Below are 18,617 nucleotides of genomic sequence, written 5' to 3' on the forward strand. Positions count from 1 at the left end.
GCTTACCTGGATGAAAAGCCATGAGGTGACCAGAGCCAGACTGCTGTACTGCCCATTAAATCGGTAGTGGTATGCATAGAAGGCAAAGTGGTACAAGTAGAAGAACCTGGAAAGAGAAGGGACAATAAGGAACAGGACGTAACCACAGAGAGAACCCACCCACCCCAGCCTGGAGAGGGGGTTTCCCACTGAGCAGCTGTGAGACCTTGACTAATGGGTACTCTCGACTTTCTCAGCGGACATCAGTGTTCATCTAAATACAGAGCAGGACCGACAAGTGGGCAAATGTTTGAATCAGTTTTAAAGGAGGACTTCCTAATAGTTACACAGGAAAGAGCCAACTTGCCTCCTGAATGTGGGCTTCAGATGCAGGAACATCGGGGGCCAAGCAGGGAAAGTGGCTATCCGAAATGGAAGCCAACCCAGCACCACTGGATGAAAATTTTAAAGAAGCCTCGCATCGCAGAATAAAGCAGCATGCAATATAGGTCTGAAGCACATGGCTAGGTGATGGAAGTGCACATGGCTAGAAGGAGAATGGGCAACTCTCTTACCTGAGCCAATGCCTCTTACTAGTATTGGTGTGGCAACAGATGGCATCATACTGGTCCGCCAGCCACACGATGAGGATGATATAAAACGCAGTGGTGGTGTCGTTGAAGAACTCTGACATAATGGCTTCCATGCCTGCCGGACAAAAAACACCGACACGTCAACTAGCTATGGGGCCTGGTCAATGGGTAATCCCAGTTAGCCATTCTCCAGTACTCAGGGTGCACCCGGAATAAACACTATCTGGCAACTGGTGCTACGGTGCATTTGCTGGATTGCAAAGCAAATGCAACCAGGCACAATGGAGCTGGTTTCTAACAGGAGATGCGGTAAAGCACAAAGATTTCTTTGCTGACTGGAATCTTCACCTATAGTGTTAGCCGCAGCACAGGATTTATTGTTTTTAAATGAAGTTTTGTGGGTGTAGGACATAGGTCAGGAAAGCGAGAGACGGAGAAGTGGATCAAAGCTATACATAACGTACACTCACAATGTATCAGAGGGGTAGCCGTGTTAGTCTGAATCTGTAAAAAGCAACAGAGGGTCCTGTGGCACCTTTGAGACTAAATTAGTCTCAAAGGTGCCACAGGACCCTCTGTTGCTACTCACAATGTAGATTACCTCCACCCCCAATGCACAGCTCTGAGACTCACTAATCCTGACCAGCCCTAACCCGAGTGTGGGTATATTTCTATTGGAGACTAGGACAAAAACATCTGACAAGAAGGTCACACCAAGTTCCATGACATTACATCTCTGCAGGGAGTGAGAACATTAACCCCCCAGTGACGTAAGGTACAATAGAGGGATTGTGTGTTCAATGCACCCCGAAGCAACTTGCTACGCTGCTCAGTGTTCTTCCTTTACGTAAGGAGTAAATCCACGTTCTTACCTACTAGAGCCAAAATGACAGTGAGTAAGGGAGCAGCAGGGAATGCAATGGTCATGTTCATCTCCAGCATCTGTAAGAGGTCCACTGCAAGAAGGAAAGCAAACGGTGAAGGGCTCTCAGCAGCTCCTGGAGCAGAGTAACGCGCCACAAGCCATCTTTAGAACTAGATGCAGGAGGGCATGCAGGAGACAGGATGGCTACTAACTGCTTACAGCTCACATTATACATAGGCCCACACTGGAGAAGGCAACTGGTCTGACCAATCCTGCCCTGGTAATGACCTATACCCACTGCTTCAGCCGAAGATGAAATGTCCCAGAAGGCACCAGGGCTGCACCTTTGAGACAGTGGTTTTTTGACCCCTGAGGCATTAGGTCATGTCCTGAAACGTGGAATTTGCATTCAGCCAACCTCAGATGAGAGAGGAAGTGGTCACAAAGGGCAACTTAAAGAGCATATTTGTCTGGAGAATTTAGGCTAAATTCAGATCTGATGTAAGCAGGAAGAAAAGGCGTTTAGAAGTCACTGGAGCTGCATTCACACTAGGACAGAATCTGTCCCTTGGTCACTAAGCAGCATACTCCAGGTGGCAAAAGTGAAGCCATGTCAGCTTCTGCTTTGAGTAACCTTTGGAAAATGTTACCATGTTTTCCCAGCTCGAGGATGATGGATGGGATAAAGAATCAACTGTCTCAACTCCACAAAAGACACTAAGCTCTTTTCTTGCCCTCCAAAGGTAGTGGGTGTTCACCAGGGCATGGCGTTATCCCCAAAGAAACCGTTTGTAGGAGTGAGATTTAGAAGCACTTACCAATGAAAACAAAGATCTGATGATGAGAGTAGCGCAACAGCATTGAGACGGACAGAGTCTGAAAAGGCAAAACAGATCAGGATTAGAACTGGACTGCCCTGGGAAGGTTGTTTTCCCATAAAGGGTCGTAATAGGATACAGAGTTCATGCTGATGCTCCATCTTGGGATGCACTGAGACAGATATTACAGACACATGCGATATCTTTGAGTCTACTGTACCAAGGTTTTAAAATGGTGTCTGTATCGGTGTGAGCCATCAATTATATTCTGGCTCCACGGGGGAAGGATAGCTCAGTGGTTTGAGCATTGGCCTGCTAAACCCAGGGTTGTGAGTTCAATCCTTGAGGGGGCCACTTAGGGATCTGGGGCGGAATCAGTACTTGGTCCTCCTAGTGAAGGCAGGGGGCTGGATCTGATGACCTTTCAGGGTCCCTTCCAGCTCTATGAGATTGTTATAATATATAGAGATATACCTATCACAGTGGGGGCCATTACAGCAAACCCTGGGACAGGGACCCAACTCCAAAGAGGAACCACCTCCTGGGGATTTTGGCCTATACTGGTTCAGACTGGGTTCCAAAGGCCCAGGAGACAAAGAAAGGCTTCTAGTATAAAGGCTCAGCTGAACTGACTCAGATTTTCTCAGTTTGCTCCAATAACTGACAAGAGATTGTAACCAAGAGGGAACAACCCTGATGGGAGGATCCGAAGGACTGGAAACCGTGCCAGAGTCTGGAAACGCTTAGTAAGCCTAGCACGCGTGTAGCATGTTTATTGTTTTATGCTATGTTTGGTCACTGGCATTCACTGTCCTAGCCCTTGAGAAAGAGGGCAGAGCTATAGGGGCTGAGCTAAGGTCTTATTTGCTGGGATAGGCACACCGAAGGGCAGAAGGAATTGAAGGCTAAATCCTCAGTCTGGAGGAAGAGAGTTGCAGTACTTTGCTCACAGAGAGGTGATGGCTAGAGGGTTGAGATGTAAAGGGGTGCCCTTGAGCAGACCAAAGAGGGGTCAGAGGTGCACAGTTAACCTGCAAACTGTGACATGTACTTGTGAGGTTCTTTGGCCTGGGCTATGCAGAAGGTCAGGGGTAGGCAACCTATGGCACGTGTGCCGAAGGCGGCACACAAGCTGATTTTCAGTGGCACTCACACTGCCTGAGTCCTGGCCACCAGTCCGGGGGGCTCTGCATTTTAATTTAATTTTAAAAGGAGGCTTCTTAAACATTTTAAAAACCTTATTTACTTTACATACAACAATAGTTTAGTTATATATTATAGACTTCTAGAAAGAGACCTTCTAAAAACATTAAAATGTATGACTGGCACACGAAACCTTAAATCAGAGTGAATAAATGAAGACTCGGCACACCACTTCTGAAAGGTTGCCGACCCCTGGATTAGATGATCATAACAGACCCTTCTGACCTCAGAATCTATGTTAACTAAGAATTTGCAGGCTTGCGGGGATTTTTTTTAGCACCGTAACAAAGCCCAAGATTGTACTTCACATTTCACTCTTAGTTTTAAGTAGCACTTCTTTGGCACGTTACAAACAGTAATTAAACCACATGCTGTCCCTGTGAAAGAGACAGGCAAGTAGTTTAGCTGTAGGAGGAGTCTAGTTCTGACAGGTTAAGTGATGCCCAAAAATCTGTAACAGAGTTGAGACCAGAACCCAAAGTTCCAGCTTTGTCCCAGTCCTGTGCGCCTCCAGCTAGGCCACACGGTCTCTGAGAAAGATCACAGAAGACTGATTTATCTTCATGTGAGAGATATTCAAACACCTCCTCTCGCCAGCCATTAGATTATGGTTTTACATGGTCTTGCGTCAAAGGAAGAAGGATCACTGCCCATAGTGGTTTGGCATCTATGATATTTCAGCCTCCTTTGCTTATTGGTTTCATCTGGGTCAATTCTGCATTTGCAGAAGATTTTAAGTATATTTAGTAAAAGTAGCAGTGGCCTCGTGTTAATACAGATGTAGGGCACATACGAAAGTTACCAAAATTAAGTCTTAACTAGCACCCGGCAAGCCCTAGTCCGGAAATCCAGGCAACACTGAAACCATTTTACTTACAAATATGACCATGATAACAAAGGCTGCTAGGTAGGAAGTCCTAGCCATCCACATGCTAACAAAGCGATAGTGCTCCCCGGACACCACGTTGCGGAGGAAACCTGGAAGAAAGAGGAGCCGGGTCTGATTAAACAATAAACGATAGGCTGAACTTCCTGTATTGGTGCATCCTTCGTTGTTATTCAGCATAAGGCAGGAGAAAATCTTCCTTGTGGCCATTATCCTCTCTTCTCACACTTATTTCATTTGACTTGCCTGGTGATAATCTCCCCATGGAGCCGGGTAACCGTTCTCAGTACTAGGGCATGGTCAACAGCCAGGGCACACCATTCATGCACCCACAGACTCCATGCACCTCCTCCAAATATGCCACCACAAAATTGTTTCCTGGTGCCTTTACCTTTGTTCTCTTCGTTTTCAGCTAAAGCTTTCACACTGGACATTAGAATGTCATCGTAACCCAGGAACTCGTCCAGCAGCAGGCGACTAAATCGGTCTCCAAAGCACTGGTCTCTGGTGGGATCTGCATGAAAAGCAAAGAAGATTCACTCTGTTCAATCAGAGGTGAAACTGCAGAGCAGGAAACTCTACCTGTTACTATTTACCTCAAGACCCATCAGATGCTTTGTGGTGCTATGTGGGCAAACAAAATTCGATTCTCCCTCCTTAAGCCTGCAGAAGTGGTGCATTTTCCCCAGCTAAGCACGGAACTACCTTGTCTGAGCCTTTTAGCAGGACAGGAGGCATAGTACTGTAGAAACATTGGCTTTGCAGTGGGATGAGAACGGCCAATGTGGACTGAAGTTCTTCACGTGGCAGAAATAATCAGGACGTGTAAGGACAGTGAGATGGACGGTTACAGTTATTTGCAACGAGATTCAGAATTAAAGCAAAAGGATCTTAAAATGTTGACTCAAAGTGACTCAGCATCCCCAGGTCATTCCAGGCACTGTTGGAAAAGTTTCAGCATTCCACCACAGAGGTGGCTGCCTGATTAGGTCAATCTAGTGACATGAAAGTGCTACACACATTCAAATGAGTTCTATATACACATGTAATTGCTCACAATGCGGCTGGGATCCATCCAGATGAAAGGTGGAATATAAATGCAAGCCATTTTTAGTAAGGCAGGTAGGGTGCTTATGTAGGAATTTGAAAGATCAGACCAAATAAAACCAGCACCTACCTTTAACGTAGACCGATTTGTTATCTGCCCTGTAATCACTGTTTAATACAGCAGAACACACCACTGCTTGCACTACTTATGTCTAATCAATCTAGTCTGATTGCCGCACATATTTTGGCATCTGATTAATTAGGATTTTTGGCACTAGAAGGTATAAGACTACACTTATTCCTTGGAAACTTGTTAATTAAGAGAATATCAGTGGAATAGAACGCTGTCACAGGATAACGGTCACCCAAGAGAATTCACCACCAGTACTGTACGTCGGTCTGAGTGGTTTTAAGACCAGTTTTTTTCTGAGTTGTCATTTCCCATATTTATATTCTTAACTTGGGGCTATGCAGGATGCAGAGATGATTAGAGATAAACACCAGTGCTAAGGAGACATGCTCAACATTGTCTCGGATAGGGATAATCGTTCCTGACAATAGGTATTGATGTTGTGCATCACAAGTGTTATGTCTCTGAGGGCTGCAGGCTATTTTGTTTCTAGCCTCTAAAGTTTAAAGCAAAGGAGGAAAAGCAACAAAATAATACGAATTGGGCAGAGTTTAGGTTTGGTCTCTTGAGATTCCTTCCTGGGAGGGACAACTGCTCTCGAAAATAACGCTAGGCCTCAGATACTGAAACTCACTGCTTAGATTTAGACTCCGTAATGGATGCCTTGGCATCGTATTGGAAAGACACTGCCTGTAAAGACCGTCCTTCTCTGAACGAGGGCCCCCTCCACTGTTATAAAAGGTTTCTGTGCGACTGAAGCAAAGGTAGGTATGTGGGGGCATGGCTAAAATTGGGGTATTGGCAAACAACATGCAGGCATTTTAGAAGTGTCTTGTCAACTAACGCATGAGCCCCGATCATGTCCCTTACATACCTAGTGTCACCACCATGACTGGGATGCTGAGACGCTGACGAGTGCTCTGAGACAGGCGTAAAAACCCGTACTCCAAAGAATACTCCACAATGTACTCTTCCTGGGGCCACACTGCAAGAGAGGAAGGGAAAGGAGACTCAACAGCAGGGTTTGCAAACTACCGTGGATACCCCCTCTTTACCCCGTCACCTCCTGAAAAGCAGGTTTTGCCAAGAAACAAGCACAAGCGGCCTTTTGTCATCGTAAAGCTTTGGTTGCACTTTTTACATCACTTTCCCCCCCCCCCCATAGTAATCCCACCCCATTAACATGGATAGGAGTGAGCCCTTTGACGCATTTCCCAGTGGCGTTCACCCCAGGAGGTGCACTGGGTAGATATCAGCTGTTGGCTTTGGGGGAATCCCCTCGACCACTTCAGCAGGAGCATCACTAAGGAAGTGTCCACTCACTTCGGACTTCGGGCATTGGAAGGTGCCATGTTTATAGCCTGGGTTCCTGGAGTCCTACCTACAAGGCCTAGGGTTTTTAAAAGGAGCCCATCCACTACCTTGATAACTAAGCAGGATCAGCAACAGCGCAAGGCTTCCCCATGTTATTCTACCAACAGGCTGCAACTCCAACCTGAAGGTAGACGTCTTCATGCCTAGTGGTCTCTACGCAAACTGCCCCATCAGTCAGGCTAGTATTAGCCTTTTGAAAGTGACCATCTCCCCATCAATTCATTACACACCGGCCATCATATGGCAAGAGCAGCAGGTCACTACTGTTTGGATCATGAGACTCTCCCAATCCCTAATATAGGGGCCAATTTAACAAAACCATTAGTAACCAGGCTTCAGCAACAGACGGTTAAAGCAGATGGAAGAACTCCAGCTCACTGTCTCTGAAGACCACAGATCTGAACCCTCCTCTGAAGCAAAGCACAATAAACCAGGAAGGCACAGCAAAGGGAATCAGGAGACTATACACCACATGGAATAGTGGACTTGAACGGATGTTACAGGCTCTAATGAGAACATGTTCTATCTTTCTCTTTCCCCACTCTGGCCCCCAGACACAGGACGTTTGTTGGACCTGTGCTGAACCATGCTTCTGCCCCTCGTTCCATTCCTCATCCAAGAGGAATCATTCCTCAAATGGTAATCCCTGTTCTGCCACTGACTTGGCTTTGGTTTCAGAATGGTAGCCGTGTTAAGGTGCCACAAGTACGCCTCGTTCTTTTTGCTGACTTGGTTTTGTGACCTTCACTTCTGGGCTCTGTTACCCTATTTGTGAAGGCAGGATAATACCACCCGTATGGAAGAGGGGCTGTGAGGCTGGATCGGATTATCTCTGTCAAGGGCTTTAAGAGCAATGAATTGAAGATACTACAGAAAGACAAAGTATTATTAAAGTCACAATATACTCTAGGACTTCAGTTTCCAAAGAAACCAGCTCATAACTTCAGCTACAGACAAGGAGCAGACAAACTCTTAAAAAAAACAAAGATCCTGTTTTTATTCACATTCTCTCATAAGAAAAGTGACAGATGAGCATTACCCACTCCAGAGTCACTAGTGCCTTAAGGAAAAGCTTTGAAAGATATCCCATTTAGAAACAAGTCTGCTTAGAGAATTGCCTTCCACAGATAAGACAGCAAGGTTTTCAAGAACTGATTGGTAAGAGTTGTGAAGGTTTCCTATCAAGAGTGAGGCTGGGCCCAGGGGAGGCCTGGGACCTGGAACAAAACGGATTGCTGGTAGAGGACAAATCGGTGTTTAGTGTGAGAAGCGGAACAATTTACAATGGCAGACATCTGCTGTGATTTACAGGTTGGCTTCAGAACGCCTGTGCTCCTGGCACTGCGCCTGCAGGAATGGAAGCCTCTCAATCTTACTCTGTCCTCAAATGACCTCTTGATGCATGCCCCCTTCAGCTGTTGAAGATTTCCTAGCAGACTGCCAACATAAGCCCATGATTACAATGGGCCTAACAGGGCTTCATGCCAGGAAATATGGATTTGTTTGCCCCGCGAAGTGCTGCCCAGGTTTAAGTTTTTTGTGCAAGGTGCTACAGCCTTATTATTTTAACAGAATATTTTTGTCAAAAACAGATCACTTGGATGTTTCAAGCATTCACAGGCAGCTAATATAAGTGGATGTGGCTGTATACTGCGTTATACAGCTAAATGAGACACCCCCAAAGAGCAGATAACAAAAATACATCAATCCATATAAGATGTTTTTTGGCAAAAATTAAATATCTTTACGAAGAACTTCCCTTTTAAGGCCAATTAAATCAATGAATACAAAGAAACGTACACAGCTCTGGACCAGTTTGGTCAAACAACCACAACGCGAGGGTCTTTTTGGTGGGAATCTTCTACTCCTCACCCCCAATACTTGGACATTAACCAACAATTAGTCCCAGGCAGAAAGTCATTAACCTTTGCATATCATATAAGCACTGAAACCAGAAGTTATGTTTGTGTGGGTTGCAGAACAGGAGAACTGATCTCCTGGTGATAAAAAGCAAGTTAAAATTGCTTCCCTTTCCCACTCAGTCCATGAGGTATCTGAACACAGCGGAACAGGAAATCGTGTAGCCTATAGAACTAACCTGCTTGCTTGCATACATCTTTTCTTATAGTGTAGTGTGACAGACCCAGACCAGTGGGGTACAGGAGTCTGGTAGAGGGCAAATATACTGGTCACTGGATGAGTAGTTGTCTGTTCCCTGAGTGACCAGAGAAGGGGCTGCACTAGAGTAATCAGGAACCTGCTAGAACCAGTTAAGGCAGGCAGGCCAATTAGGACACCTGGAGCCAAGTAAGAAGAAGCTGTTAGAATCAATTAAGGCAGGCTAATCAGGGCACCTGGGTTTTAAAAGGAGCTCACTTCAGTTTGTGGTGCGAGTGGGAGGAGCTGAGAGGGTGTGCTGCTGGAGGACTGAGGAGCACAGGCGTTATCAGACACCAGGAGGAAGGTCCTGTGGTGAGAATAAGGAAGGTGTTTGGAGGAGGCCATGGGGAAGTAGCCTAGGAAGTTGTAACTGTCATGCAGCTGCAGTCCACAGGGCCCTGGGCTGGAACCTGGAGTAGAGGGTGGGCCCGGGTTCCCCCCAAACCTCCCAATTGACCTGGACTGTGGGTTCTTCCAGAGGGGAAGGTCTCTGGGCTGTTCCCCAACCCACATGGTGAACCTCTGAGGCAAGAAAATCCGCCAATAAGCGCAGGACCCACCAAGACAGAGGAGGAACTTTGTCATACTAGGTATTTGATGTATTGTAATAGGTTTATAAACTTATATTAAAGTACGTTTGGCTGTAATGCAAGAGACCTACAGGCAAAAAAACAGTACGTTAAGCTAAAGCAAAGTTGGCATATCTATATTGGGCCCTTTTACCCAGAAAGTAAAGTTGACCTTTATCTCGTTTATTCTATACCTAAATGAATAAGTACCCACACCTATGTCTATGACCTTTTATCTAGACCAATAGACAATGGAGAATGGCATAGGGGGGTTTTCAGTGTTGTACCCACAGACTTAACAAGTACACCACAAGAGACTCATGTGCATACATACATACCTGTCATCAATATGCACATACATATTAGCCTATGGGATAAGTGTACCCTAACATTTCTGTGGGTGAGAAATGAAATTTGGGCATAAAAGGAAGAATTTCCGGCACTTGCCCTATAAAAGAAGTTACCCACCTCGATAGAGTACTCCATTCTCACTCCATCTCCATTTCTCACTTACTTCCTCCACTCTATCTATAATAACTGCTATTATTCGTAGGCTATACTTGTTCTTCTTAAACTTTAAGTTTCAAAGGAACTAAGCTAAGCTTGGTTTCCTTAAGTTTTATTCTTTATTAGGTTTTGATTTTAAGTTTAAGTTAGTCAAGTAAACCCTACGTTCACTTTAATAGCTCATAGCATTAGTTTCTTCTAAGCACTGCATCCCTCACTCAAGGATTAAGAAACCTGAACTGCAAGGCTGTTCCCGTGTCTCTTACCACCAGGTTATAAAGGAAGGGTGTGAGTATATTAACCAAAGCTTTGTTGCATATAATACTATATTATCATATGTATCTTTTGAATAGCAGTAATTCAATTGTAACTTTGTAATTCTGGGTATTTTACCATTTACTTACTATTACAGACTTTTTATTAAAATTAATATCTGTGTTAGTGTGAGCTTCCTGTCATACCCACGAGGTTCCTTTGTAAATTCTGTGGAGCTTGATTCGGGACAAGAACTTTTATCTTCTGATCAAACAGATTGGTGAGCCTAAAACCCATGCTATTAATAATAGTGATTTTATTATTAATAATTAAATAAAATTAAAATAAATAAATTAAAATAATACATTCAATTCCCATATTATCCAAATTAATATTATCAGTACACCCTAAATCAGGCTACAATCCACACGGTTGTAATCAGGGTTTGACGCTTCACACTGCAACATGTGTGTAAAGAACGATGGACAGACACACCTGTGTGTTCTCCAAGGAATCTATGGCGGAGATTTATGCAACTTCCATTTTCTACACATTTTGGGAATGCGGTAAGAATATTCTCCTACCCCCGTCACTCTGACTACAATAAATGGTAAGTAGACACCCCACACGGGACAAAACTACTCTGCTTTCTTGGAAGGACAAGGTATACATATAGCTGCCACATTTGCTTATCCCAAAGGTTAATTTAGCACATCATATGGCGTCAACTCCTGCAAACTTGAATCAACTCAATAGCGTACGCCAACTCGGTGCTTTAAGATCAACACCATATGCCTCCGTTAAATTAATTATAAATGTATATTTTGGAGGCCAAAAAAAAAAAAAAAGCTTAAATGCATTGTACTTTGAAGACAGTTTTGAACATTTTCCTGCGCTTTGAAGTTTCCCTAGGTTTCGCAGCTGCAGTCGGACCTGCTGGTTCTAACCACAGTCAACTAACTTCTCTAGACTTAGAACGTCTCAGGAGACAGGAACTGCTGCTGCTTCCAGAAGGGCCAAAACCAGAGGCAGGAGGAATAAATAGATTTAAAAAAAAAAAAAAAAAGCCTTTTCACATCACTTTATGATTGTGATGACTGCCTGCTTAAATGGGAGTTTGAAGTAGACATTGTCTGCTGCGACAGCCCCAAGACCAGAAAAATCCTGTTAAGGAACAGCCAATCCATTTAAAGAGGATTTTTCCCCCGAAAGGTGTCATAGTATTTCTTCCTTCCTAAAGAAGGCAGACCAAAAGAGAGTCAGGCTTCCCATAATGAAAATATTTTAAAGGAACACAGATTAAAAGTCATATATAAGAAATGTAACTTCCTTTCCTGAGTTACTAGCAACACATTATGTAAGAGAAATTTCAACATCGATTTGCAGCTTCCCACTTGTTACATTTCACCCAGTAGGTGATGAAAGAAGACTGGTCGGTTTTACTTTTCGGTTTTCACTGGTGGCACAATTGCAAACACGGACAAAGGGTTTAAATCCCAGCACAAGAATTGCTTTCGTTTAGATTATGAAAGCCTCTATATCAATTTATTTTAATGTATCTTATATAAAGATTAAAAGTTGGGAACTAAACAGTGTCCCTTTAATTGGGGAAGGTAAGAAGATGAGGGAAATGATTCCTATTTCCATTCCCACAGACCTTTTTGACAAGATGCACTTGGTTATTACACTGTAAAGAAGTGGACAGCACCACCTATTAATTTCTCTCTCCTCTCTTCTTGTCAGACTATTTTGATTGAGAACTCAGCAGAAGAGCATATTCAGTGTACACTACAAATAATATGGGGGAGTTTTGCACACCCCCCCCCCAAAAAACCCACCTCTGTGATATATACAATATATATTTCATTCCCAAGTCTTAAGCAGTGTCATGACCCCCAATCACCAACTGAAGTTCAGGACTAAATCAATCCTAGACCAGCACCAAATAAATACTGCAAGATCAAGGGAACAGTGAACATTTTAATGTTAGCACTCATAATCCTTCATAGCTAGAAATAATGGTTTAGACTGCTGGAAAGCAAAGAATCCCAGTTTTCCGGTGAAATAAAACATCCGTTTCAGTAAACAAGATTCGCTATTAAGTCATTCCATTTATCATGATCCTACTTCAACCCATATGTGATTTTAACAGCTATCTAGTACAGACAGAAACCAAAGCATATGCCGTGAATCGCAGTTTAAGGGATTAAAAACCCATGGTCTCTTTCTAAAGGGTGTACAATATTAGCTGCTAAAATCACGTTGCAATTGAAGTAGGGAAGATAAAAGCAAGATGGTATTCTGAATGATGTGATTCTAGCATCTCCGTATCTCGCAATCTGCCCGGGTTAAGATCAGTCGATCAGTACAAATGCTTTCAGGAGTAGCTAGCTATTCCTGGACAAAGGATCAGAAAATCCCTACTAGTACTATTACGAATATGTATTATAAATTGGATTTACTGATTCCACCCCTCCCCACCCCTCTCGGGACTTTCTTGCATCTCCCCTAGAGGATAAAAAGACAACAGTTGCTCAGGTGAATTATGGGGGGAAAAAGGTGAAGGGGAGGTTGGTTCATCTTCTTTTGGCCCATCTGGCATTGGCCACTGTCAAAGACATGATACCAGACCAAACAGTTTGTTCTAGTATAAACATTCTTGTGATGCTTTATCAGTGTGGCCTGCCACAGTTTGAGGATCCGCATAACAATCCAGATATCACTGGCAACAAGAGACTTCAGCAGACTTCACAGCACAAGCCTGCTCCCTCCCCAGCCCTCCAGCCAAAGAGCAAAGTTCTGCAGAACCAAAGTCAGTCTTTGTCAATTTCACATCATTCGAAGGCAAGGGGGACATCTGGAAAGGTTATTACGCAAGTGCCCCGAGACGCCAAGAGGAGTGAAAGGGAGGATATACAGGTGAAAGGGGAGGAGGGAACATGGATACCAGTGTAAGTTGTCTTTACCTGCTCTGGCTAGCATCTCAAACTCGGACACCGTCTCACTCAGAGGCTGCATACCTTTAGTGGTCGCCTCGCTAAACGAGAACTCCTGGCTTTCGTTCTGGGTCACCTGGGTCAGTGCCTCAGTGCTGCTCGCCCGGGGTGGCTTGAGAAACACCTTGGGCTCGATGTCCAGCTCAAACTGTTGAAAAACCATTGGAATGAAAGTAGCATTAGTGCTCATTTCAATTCTGGGCTTCCAAGGCCCTCCACCATCCAGTTAATGAGTCAAACAGTGAATCAATCATAGAATATCAGGGTTGGAAGGGATCTCAGGAGGTCATCTAGTCCAGGAGGAAAGACAGACACAAAACCCAACCTTTGCAAGTATTCATAGTCACATCTTAAAACAAACAGAGCTTTGGACTGACAAAAAATGGTGGAAGCATGGGGAGAAATGCTGTTGGAGCTGGACGCGGGGTTCTTGTGGGACTACACCAGCCTGGCGTGTTCAGGGTAATTACCCTCTTACACGCGACAGAGTCCCAGTAGACTTCAAGGACAGAACGAGCTGCATAATGTTAACAGCCTACTCGATCACAGACAAACAAACTGCCAAGACGTTGATAGGGCAGCACAAAATCATTGTTTATCACATTTCTGAACCTGAGGTGGCTGCACCAGTAAACCAGAACAGCAGACTAGGAGATCCCAAAATGAAGGGCCCCACAGATTAAAGATTTTAAAAGCCAGGAGGGTAAGGGGAGTGAAGTTACAGAGACTGTATTTAGTTACTAGTATTCGTGTATGTGAGCCAGCTATGTGGAGGTGATAGCCAACTGCTCAATTGGAGAAATGCCACGAACTGCACAGGTACATTGAATTTATCTATATACCTATGGCTGCATCACCATAATCCACCACCCCACGTTTTATTTTAACACTCCAAATCCCTTTGGAGCTTCAAACAGCTTCCATATGTTTATCTGAACCCACCAGAGGGAATATTTCTCTCCCATCCCTTTATGTGTTGATTTCCCCCCACAAAGCTAGCCCTAGCCTGGAAAGGCCAAGATTCAGTCCTGGGCGAATAGCAGCTTTTCTGTGCCTAAAAATGTCACAGCTTTTCAGTCTGGTGTGTTGTAGCCCAGCAGACTAAAAAAAAACAGAGCTTTCTACCACAGGAAAGGAGACACGCAAGCTGATCCATCAGCCGGGGAAGGGGAAGTCATCTCGCAAACAAAGGCACAGCTCCAGTTCTCTTCACAGGGCTCTCTTTATTAACAAAGATTCAGAGCAAGTTGCCACCACCCAAACCTGTCTCACTGCCCTACAGCCGTTTAGCTCTTTTCTTCCAAGTCTCCCTGTTGAGGCTTCCCCACAACCAACTCCTGAAGGTGTCTTCCTCTCAGGACTTCTGCCAGACAGCAGCAGAGAGCCCTTTCCCTGACCCTGAGTATCTCCTCTCTGGTCCCCTGCCTGAGTATGCAAGTTCCCCTTGGACACACGACTAGAAACGGGCATATGACCTACATACAGCTCTCTGGTTTAAGGGCCCAAAGACCCACTGCCCAGTTACAAGACCATGGGACTCAGCACTCCTCTCTAGCTCTGAAAGGGACCATGGTTTCAGACTTTAAAGCAGAGGCATTTTTAGGTACAGAAAGGCTATTTTGCAGGTGGTATTTTCCATTTGTTTGTTTTAATTTCTTTCCCCTTCTGGGCCCTACTCATGGCATCTAACATCACCAGGCTTTACAGTTAGGGAGATACAAGAAATAATCCCAATACAGTGATTTAAAAACCTCTAAAACATACCTAAAAATAGTTTCTCGGTAATATATGACACAGGGGGAATACATGAGGACATGGGATAAAGGCTTTATTGGTCTGAGTTTGGGAAGATTGCATTACCCTCACACATACATGATGTGCTGGAAGAGGACCGCACTTATCGCAAACAGATGTGCACATCACTTGGTGGTGAGGGGGGATCCAAGGAGAGGTAGAAAATGTTATTGCCGCTGCTCAGGAAAATTTAGAACACCTGTGCATCTGAGTCAAACTATCCAATCGCGCAGCCCCAGGAATGCCTAACGGCACTGCATGCATCGTCTGCTTCTAAACAAACTCCCTCCTGCCCACCATTTTCAAATGCACTTTTCAGAGCTTGCAAAAGAAGTGATGCAACAGATGTGCTGAATGGGAAAGGGCTGGCGCAGGGCATTTTCCACGATGGGCCTTCAGCTCTAGAAATCACATCTCCGACTGGGTCAATGGAGATGGAATTTACCGGCCACTCTAGTCACACAAGTTTCTGCTTGAGGTGGCATTTGGAGAGGTCAGAGGTGCTTTTTCAATTTAAGTGATGAGGGGGGTATGACAAGGGTGGGGCATAGGAATATTTCACTGGCACCAAGCCAATCTGTAAAGTTCTTGCAGGGAGCATGGGAACAAAACATCCCCAACTCTTTCCCAGGGAGCACATGGCTAACCTTTACCTTGACAGAGCTGTTTTCAAACATTTCCACGGTCATTTCCTCCTCTTCCTCCTCCTCCTCCTCATGCACAGACTCAATCACCATTCCCGGGAATTTCTCCACCTCGCAGAACTGCAGGAAGATGGGGGCTCGGCTGGAGTTGCGTTGTATTTCCACCCGCAGGATGCCATCGCGCGGCCACTTGTCCCGCACGTGTTCCAGGCAGTTAATGGGCGACCGGGAGAAGGCGATGTGAATGTAAGCCAGGATGAACAGCACAAAGAGAGCCTGAAATAGCAGGAAACAAGGGAGAGACTGTGAGTACAAGTTGGCTCCTTTTAAATTTGCTACTTTTACAAACTCACATGCTTTATAGATGTTTCTTGCTAGCCAGTAAGATACTTGGATGTGTTTGGGCCAACAGACAGAAATAGCCAAGATCTTTGAAGCTTCCCAGTCTCGACAGTCTAAACATCAAAATATTAACCGCTAAAGTTCCTGGAACCAGTTCATCTCGTCAGCTGGGCAAGGCCGATCCAGGGAGTATTTTGCCACGAACCTGCATCAACCTTTCTCGTCACACCTTGTAAAGCTGAGGCCTGTCTGCTGTGGGTGGAGGCTCCATTATACCTTTCACAGGAGTAGAAGTTGGGCCTGGTGTCACTGACCAAAGCTTCCTCATTGAGGCACTTGTTGCACCATGTGCTGTATGCTGCGTGGCTGCCACCCCAGAAGCAGCTGCATTTCAGCAGCCTTGTATGTATATTGTTTGGGTTTGTTCACATGCTACAGGGATCTAAAATGTTACAAAACCAGGGCCAGATTCTGACCCAAAATAGTAGCATTTTACATTCATTTTGCACTGGTGTAAATGCTTGTACAAAGGGGCAGGGCAGGAGAGAATCAGGCGCCCAGTCTTTTCTGACTAGGAGGCACAATATCAGTTCTACTAGCAACTGAGTTGGCAATAATGGCTACCAGATAGTGGGTTGTAATAGCCATCTAATATGGCAGCAGAGGTCCGTTTCAGAGAAAGAAACTGTCCTGGATACCTCTGGGAAGCACAAAGTTTAACTTCCTGGTTTTCCCCAAAAGTAACCTACCACCCGTTTACCTTTGGCTCTCCTCACCCCACTCTCTTGTGCTATTTTCAAATGCTTGTTTGTTGGCAAACAAGCCATCCCTTACTAGACTTTCCACTCTGACCCAGAAACTGGTTTCCAGTGGAGGAATATACTGTATGAATCCACTGGGCCAGAATGTTCCAGAAAGTGTAACTCTAGTAATTAATTCTCATGTATTTATTCCCAAGCCTCTAGAATTCAGTTTAATATTGACAAGGTCCTTGCTTAGGTTAGTGCCAACATACAACCTTTGCTCAGGAGATATCACAAGTCATGAGACAGTCACCGGAAATGTTTTAAAGGGACAGAGTCTTTGAAATAAGACCTAAAACTTTCATTAAACTTTTCTGTTAGTTCTTGTGATTTTTTTTTTTTTTAAGTTTCCAAGGACAGAGTTTGAATTTAAAATCATTTCCTTTCTACCTGTAGAAAACACTGCAGAATTGTACTAGTGAACGATAACTAGATAGTGAAATTGACCAGCCTGTTTTCATGCCCCATGCTGACTGGTGCTCAAACAGTGAAAAAGTAAGCTAATTTTTTTTTAAAGATACTTTTAACCTTAATAAACTAGGGCTTTGACAAGAGCATAAGGACATTTTTTTAAATTACAATTTTTAATCTAATAATGATCCATTAACAGCAAAGTCCCAGAATTTACCAGGGTGAATATATTGGGCTACGGGTATTTGTTTCACTAAGAAACCATCTTTGATGAGTGCTAAGCACTGCATATTTTCATTACCCCACACAATGTAATGAAAGGAATGGGGATGGTATCCCAGGATCAATCAAATCCTGTAAGCACATGACTGCAAACCAAGTACAGGTATCAGACTACACAAACCTTCCCAGATACAACTAGCCTGTCTCTGATTTCTGGCTTGGTAGAACTCCCCTACTGTATCTTACATATGCAGAACGCGCCTAAGGTTTGTATTCAGGATTCCTGGGATAGACTATCTTTGGTGCTTGGCTGCTGTTTAAATGTGGTGTTAATTCCTTAGCTTGCTGTTCAGCTGTGTGCTTTTATTGTAAGGGAGCTAAAAAAGCCTCAACAGTAGAAGTATCTAGATTATTTGATGTCTAGATCAGTCAGTACCCATTATTGCCAAGACAAAAAGTACTCAAAATAATGAGTCAGACCTGCCCCAAAATCATGATGTTAAAATATATGTTGGGTTCTTATTTGCCTTCTGGGCTTTGAGCCTGTAAGGTGCAAATCAGTATATATTTCCAAGCGTTTCTCGGCAACCATGAGATCTAATTTCTGATCCAGCTTTAAAATACCTATAAACGCACCTACACCCAGCCCCAAGGCTGTTCCTTGTTCCTTCCCAATATTGAACAGCAATTCTGCACCATGGGATCACCTTCTCCAGGGAGGGCACGAGCATGCAAACAATGCTGAGTCTATCCCCTGGGCACTTCCTCTGTGGATTTAACACACAGTCGAAAGTAAAAAATAAAAAAAGTACCCAACCCCTTTAGATTGTATTTTGGTGCCACCAAGACTGTCAACAGGGAGCTGGTACCAAATTAAAGCAGGTAACACAAAACAGCTACTACACCGGAAAAACATGCTCCAATTGGGGACATTCCCTGGACATGAAAGGTGCGTGTGTTGTATTCATTACAGGAAAACTGCCAGCTTAAAGAGAGTTTCATTTTAATCTGGCTCCCCA

General features: G+C 44.3%; 1 protein-coding gene across 2 annotated transcripts in view; it reads right to left on the reverse strand.

Moving 5' to 3' along the window:
* The window catches only part of TMEM259 (transmembrane protein 259), a 30,660-nt gene that overhangs the window by 4,753 nt on the left and 7,290 nt on the right, over nucleotides 1-18,617 (reverse strand). The window contains exons 2-10 of one of the 2 annotated variants that reach the window (XM_005281047.5): nucleotides 15,830-16,096; nucleotides 13,407-13,530; nucleotides 6,396-6,506; nucleotides 4,736-4,858; nucleotides 4,336-4,436; nucleotides 2,256-2,313; nucleotides 1,445-1,528; nucleotides 555-687; nucleotides 7-106 (exon numbers count right to left, since the gene is read on the reverse strand). In XM_005281047.5, coding sequence (XP_005281104.2) covers nucleotides 7-106; nucleotides 555-687; nucleotides 1,445-1,528; nucleotides 2,256-2,313; nucleotides 4,336-4,436; nucleotides 4,736-4,858; nucleotides 6,396-6,506; nucleotides 13,407-13,530; nucleotides 15,830-16,096 — 1,101 coding nt within the window. Of the gene's footprint in view, nucleotides 1-6; nucleotides 107-554; nucleotides 688-1,444; nucleotides 1,529-2,255; nucleotides 2,314-4,335; nucleotides 4,437-4,735; nucleotides 4,859-6,395; nucleotides 6,507-13,352; nucleotides 13,531-15,829; nucleotides 16,097-18,617 lie in introns of both variants that reach the window. The other variant, XM_005281046.5, reaches the window with a different exon arrangement.

The sequence above is a fragment of the Chrysemys picta genome, chromosome 25 (assembly GCF_011386835.1).
Source record: "Chrysemys picta bellii isolate R12L10 chromosome 25, ASM1138683v2, whole genome shotgun sequence".
In the NCBI taxonomy this organism is placed as follows: Eukaryota; Metazoa; Chordata; order Testudines; family Emydidae; genus Chrysemys; species Chrysemys picta.